Source organism: Pagrus major, chromosome 6, assembly GCF_040436345.1.
Source record: "Pagrus major chromosome 6, Pma_NU_1.0".
NCBI classification, from domain to species: domain Eukaryota; kingdom Metazoa; phylum Chordata; class Actinopteri; order Spariformes; family Sparidae; genus Pagrus; species Pagrus major.
The window spans coordinates 38,564,843-38,570,189 of record NC_133220.1 but is presented as its reverse complement, the minus strand read 5'-3'; the positions used below and the strand labels follow the sequence as shown (position 1 = coordinate 38,570,189).

At 40.8% G+C, this 5,347-nt stretch overlaps 1 protein-coding gene across 1 annotated transcript; it reads right to left on the bottom strand.

Moving 5' to 3' along the window:
* Nucleotides 1-3,215: 3,215 nt before the first annotated feature.
* LOC140997990 (general transcription factor II-I repeat domain-containing protein 2-like) lies at nucleotides 3,216-5,027 on the bottom strand. Its single transcript, XM_073468088.1, has one exon. It carries the CDS (start codon nucleotides 5,025-5,027, stop codon nucleotides 3,216-3,218), a length of 1,812 nt encoding a protein of 603 aa, XP_073324189.1.
* Between the last annotated feature and the right edge of the window lie 320 nt (nucleotides 5,028-5,347).

The following is a 5,347-nucleotide window of genomic DNA, read 5'->3' as shown; positions in this document are numbered from 1 at the left end:
TGTCTGTTTGTTTGTCTGGTTTCTACTCCCCAGAGAGCTGTTAACCAAATGGTGAGTGGAGTCCAGCAATATCAGGCCGCATTATTGGAGCACCTAAAACAGCAAATGAGCGACATGATTGAGAGAGATTCTGGGGACCTGGATCAACTAAAGAGTGATGCAATGGGGATATTTGACCAGTTTGTTGAGCCTTTTCTGTCAAATTGCTTCCACCCATTTGCAGGATAAGACCATCAAAGAACTGTTAGAACCAGTTGAACCAGAGACTGTTGTCGCAAAACAAACAGTATGTTATGTGAAACATGGAGACTCCAGAGTTCTTTACCATTAAGGACCATTGTTTTTTTATTATATACCGTTGGTGAAAAGTTTGGAGCAGCTGCTATCACATCCAAGAACAATTGCAATGATTGATGAGAGGTCACAGACATGCAAGGATGGATTTTTTCATGATTTCATTGATGGAGACATTTTTAAGTCGCATCCACTGTTTTTGAAATTTCCCACAGCATTGCAGTTGGTTTTATATACAGATGAAATTGAGCTATGCAATCCTCTTGGATCTCGGGCAAACAAAAACAAATTGTTATTGATTTATTACACCTTAGGTAACATCAACCCTAAATACAGATCAAGGCTTGCTGCCATTCGTCTGCTTGCCATGGTAAAATCAAAAGATCTTTCCCATTGTGGTATTGATGAGATATTTGAGAGGGTTAACCGTGACTTAACTGAGCTGTGTGATGGTGTCCAGGTTGTCACTGCAAATGGTGAGAAGACAATTTATGGGGCACTTATGTCTGTGTGTGGAGACACTCTAGCTCAGCATGAAGTGGCTGGATTTAAGATAGGAGTGGGATTTGCCTACAGTAAATGCAGGCACTGCAAATGCAACTTTGAAGACATGCAGGAGCAATTTAATGAAGATTTGTTTGTTAAAAGGACAATGGCAAGTCATAACAGGCAATGTAATGACATTGAAAAGGCAAATACTGACTTTCTGAAAGACAATCTACAAATGACATGTGGCATAAACAGGAGAAGCAAATTAACAGAATTTTCTCACTTTGATATAATCAATCAAACCCCACAGGACATCATGCATGTCATTCTTGAAGGTGTTGCCCCATATGAAATCAAATGTGTTTTAAAGCATCTTGTGCTTTCAGGGCATATGGACTAAGACGCATTCAACAGTGCAATTATTTGTTTCCCTTATTCTCCTGTGGATGCAAGGGATAAGCCTTGCCCCATATCTGTCAATACACTGTCATCAAATGACAATAAATTGAAACAGTCAGCTGGGCAGATGCTGGTTTTGTTAAAGATCCTGCCATTTCTCATTGACAAAATTGGAGAAAATGATTACACACAAATGCTACTTAAGTTGTTAGAGATAGTCAAAATTCTGTTTTCACCTATTATTGCTCTCTCAACACTTTTTAAGGCTGAAGCTTTTAATAGAGCAACATTTAAAACATTTCAAACAACTGTTTCCAGATGCAAATATTATACCTAAACAGCATTACTTGCTGCATCTTCCTTCTCAGATTAAGGCACTTGGTCCTACCGTGAGGCATATGTGTATGCACTTTGAGTCAAAGCATTGCTTTTTTAAGCAGTGGGCTTTGAAAAGTAGTTTTAAAAATATCTGTAAGTCTCTTATGAAGCACAACCAACTTTATGAATGTAGTCAGAATGTGCATGAGAAACCTCCAATTTGTTCAAGTGAAGTTGACATGGGCCAAGCCTCTGAGGTGAAAAATGTTCACTATGTAGAAAGAAAGATTAAAGACTTCTTAGGAATACAGCACGTTGAACATATAGTTTCGGTACAGTGGATTATGCAACATGGAAATAAGCATACATGTGGAAAATCTTTGGTTATTTCTAATGTCATCAATGATACTCCAGAGTTTGCACTTGTGAAAAACATTTATATTTTAAATGCGTCAGTGTATTGTTTTGAATGCCAACCTCTCTCTACGGTTGGGTGGAATGATCATTATTTAGCTTACGAGGTAGAAGTTCCCAACCTAGCTCAAGCCAATATTTTCATGGATGCTGAAAAGCTTGTTGATTATACACCATACTACTATGTAAACTTCAATAATAGCAAGTACATTCCACTGAAGTATGATCTCACAGACATCATCAAACATCATTCTTTAGTCTGTATTGAGTGTGGGTATTTGGGCTGAATTTTTTTTTAAGCACTGACAAACACTGTAATTGATGACAGCATTTATTTTTACTTATTACTTTTGGAATAATGTGGTGCAGTATGTCCAGAGTGCAACAGAACAGAGAAGGAAACATAATTCCAGCTTTTGCCTCTGTCTTTTTTACATATCACATGGACATGGTTTGATGGAAATGTAAGAAAAATGGCCACACTGTACTGTGCATTGTGAGTTGTTGTGAGTTGGGCATGTTGACCTGCAGTTTTCAATAAAGCAGATTTGTTGTCTCAATTCAAGTTAAGTTTATTTCTTGAAACAAGATGATTCATCTTTTACAAATAACACAGCAGCTTAAAAACCTTATGACATGTCAAAAAAGCTTGTTTCATCTGAGATATGACTCAAAACAAGATGTTTTCAAGACAGTTTCACTTAACAAGATATTCAAGATGCACTGTCTAAAAACAAGCTCCTTTATCTCACTTAAATCTTGCTCTTTAGGTGATTTTGTCTTATATTATGTGTGATGAGATATTTTGACTAGAAATTAGAAAAATATACTTGGCAAGATTTTGAGTTTTTGCAGTGTGTTGCTATGTAAAAAAAAATGAAGTCTGGAGTTAGATGGGTGATGGGAAGCTTATGTGATGGGTGGCAAGCGATTATTTATAGGGATTGTCAGGTGCATTCTGTGTTTCCCACATTCTACTGTGGTCAACTTTCAGTCAGATCATGAATTGAAATGCTAAATGTCCTACTAATATGCAATAGTCTCAAGCAGTAGGCTAACATGTGACTGTTAGGACCAGTACTTGAAGCATTTTCCCGGTGCAGCTAATGAAATGATGTAATTCCTTTTCGTATTGTATCCCTGCTAAGGAGCACGTTCATGCGCATAAAGCAGGGGTGTCCAAACTTTTTTCAGTGAGGGCCAAATACAGAAAAATAAACAAAGGGCTGGGCCACACACTGGTTACATATTAACACAATTTTTTCCTACACATTTCTAACTCACCGGTAAAGAACATTCACTCAGTGGGAGCAGTGATGCTGTGCTTTGGACTGCAGGATGGCTGACATGTCAGGAGAAAGTTTGGTGGTTGAGACACGAAGGACTTCACAGAGATGGCTATCAGTCATTCTGGTTCTCAGTCTGCTTTTGTTCTGATTTAACAGAGAAAATGTTTGTTCACATATGTATGTTGAGCCGAACAGGCTCATCATTCTTTTTGCGTGGCGTCGCATCAGAGGAAACTTGGCATTATCCAAACTCTGATAGAAGTCAGGGAGGGAGAGAAGCTGATGTTGACTCTTCAGAAGATCATCACACTGCATTTCAATGAGTTCTAACTGCAGACTCTCTTCCACTTCTTCTGCATCCACCATGAAGGGAGTGGAGAACAGCCTGATTTCTTTCTCAATGGCAGAAAAATCTTGGAAACGCTGGTTGAATTCTGTCACAAGAGATGCAATCACAGACACATATTTTTCCTTTTTAGCAGAAAGCTTGGCCTCTGGAAACGCAGACTTGATTTCAGACAGCGTGGGGAAGTGTGCAGCATTAAAGCTCCGTAGCTGTGTCTCAAATAGGCGGAGCTTTACACAGAACGCTTTGATGTGCGCATGCAGGTGTGGCACCAGCTGTTCTTTGCCTTGTAGGTTCTTGTTCAGTGTATTCAGATGATGAGTGAGATCAACTAAAAATGCCAAGTCTGCCAGCCATAGATGGTCACTCAGCTCATGAAGCGGTCGGCCCTTCTCTTTCAAAAACTCGTCGATTTCTGATCTCAGCGAATAAAACCGCTGCAGCACAGAGCCGCGGCTGAGCCACCGCACGTCACAGTGGTAGAGCACATCCCCGTATTCAGCATCCACCTCAGATAGGAAAGCTTGGAATTCTCTGTGGTACAGTCCTCTAGCTCGAATTATGTTGACAGTTTTTACAACAGTGTTCATCACATCGCCCAGCTGGACAGTCTTAGCGCACAGTGCCTCTTGGTGGATTATACAGTGCACTCGAACAGCCTCACCTCCGCTCTCTTTTACCTTGGCGCACACCAACGATGCCATTCCTTTGCGCTCACCCGTCATAGCCGGAGCTCCATCCGTTGTTACTCCACAGAGCTTGTCCCATTTTAGCCCCATATTTTCCACTGCATCTGACACAGCTTCAAAAATGTCTTTGCCCGTCGTTGTGCCTTTTAGGCTCTTCATATCAAGCAGCTCCTCCGTACAGCAAAAATTATTATCAACTCCCCGCAAATAAATTAACAGCTGCGCGGTGTCTGTAGCATCTGTGCTCTCATCGCATGCAACTGAGTAAAAATCAAAAGCACAAGCTTTGTCTCTGAGCTGATCTTTCAAGTTAGCTGACAAGTCCTCGATTCGCCGCACCACTGTATTTCTGGACAGGCTCACGTTGTTAAAATCCTGCACTTTTTCCGGGCACATTATTTCTGTGACTTTGATGAGGCACTGCTTTATGAAATCACCGTCTGAGAATGGTTTGCCGTGCTGGGCAATGAGTTTAGCAACTTCATAGCTTGCTGCTGTGGCATTTTCTTGTATTTTGTTGGCACGGGAAAAAAACTGTTGTTGAACTTGCAGGCTAGCTGCCATTTGCTTGAATTTCTGTGTTCGTTCAGCACCGGTGTACGATGTGTAGCTCTGATGTTTGGTCTCATAGTGCCGACGGACATTATACTCTTTCATCACAGCAACAGCTTCATTGCAAATCAAACAGACACACTTTCCGTTGATTTCTTTGAAGAAATATTCATTTTCCCACCGTGTCTGGAATCTTCTGCACTCACTTGCTATTTTCCGTTTCTTCGGTTCTGCCATTTCTGGTAACTGTACGGGCTCGCGGGAAAAGCTCTTCTTTGCTTAATTTTGTTTAGTGGAGAAGCACTAGCGCTGGCTCCATCTAGTGTTAAAACTGAGAAGTGCAACAGAGTTGAGTTCAAGCTTCATGTGCGGGCTGCGGGCCATGGTCAATTATATTTTCATAATTTGCTGCGGGCCAATAAAAACTGGACCGCGGGCCGCAGTTGGCCCGCGGGCCGTAGTTTGGACACCCCTGGCATAAAGCAAACCAACTTGATATGAAAGAAGGACAAATGTTTATATGAAATGTGTCCATCAAAGACACATATTACACAAGT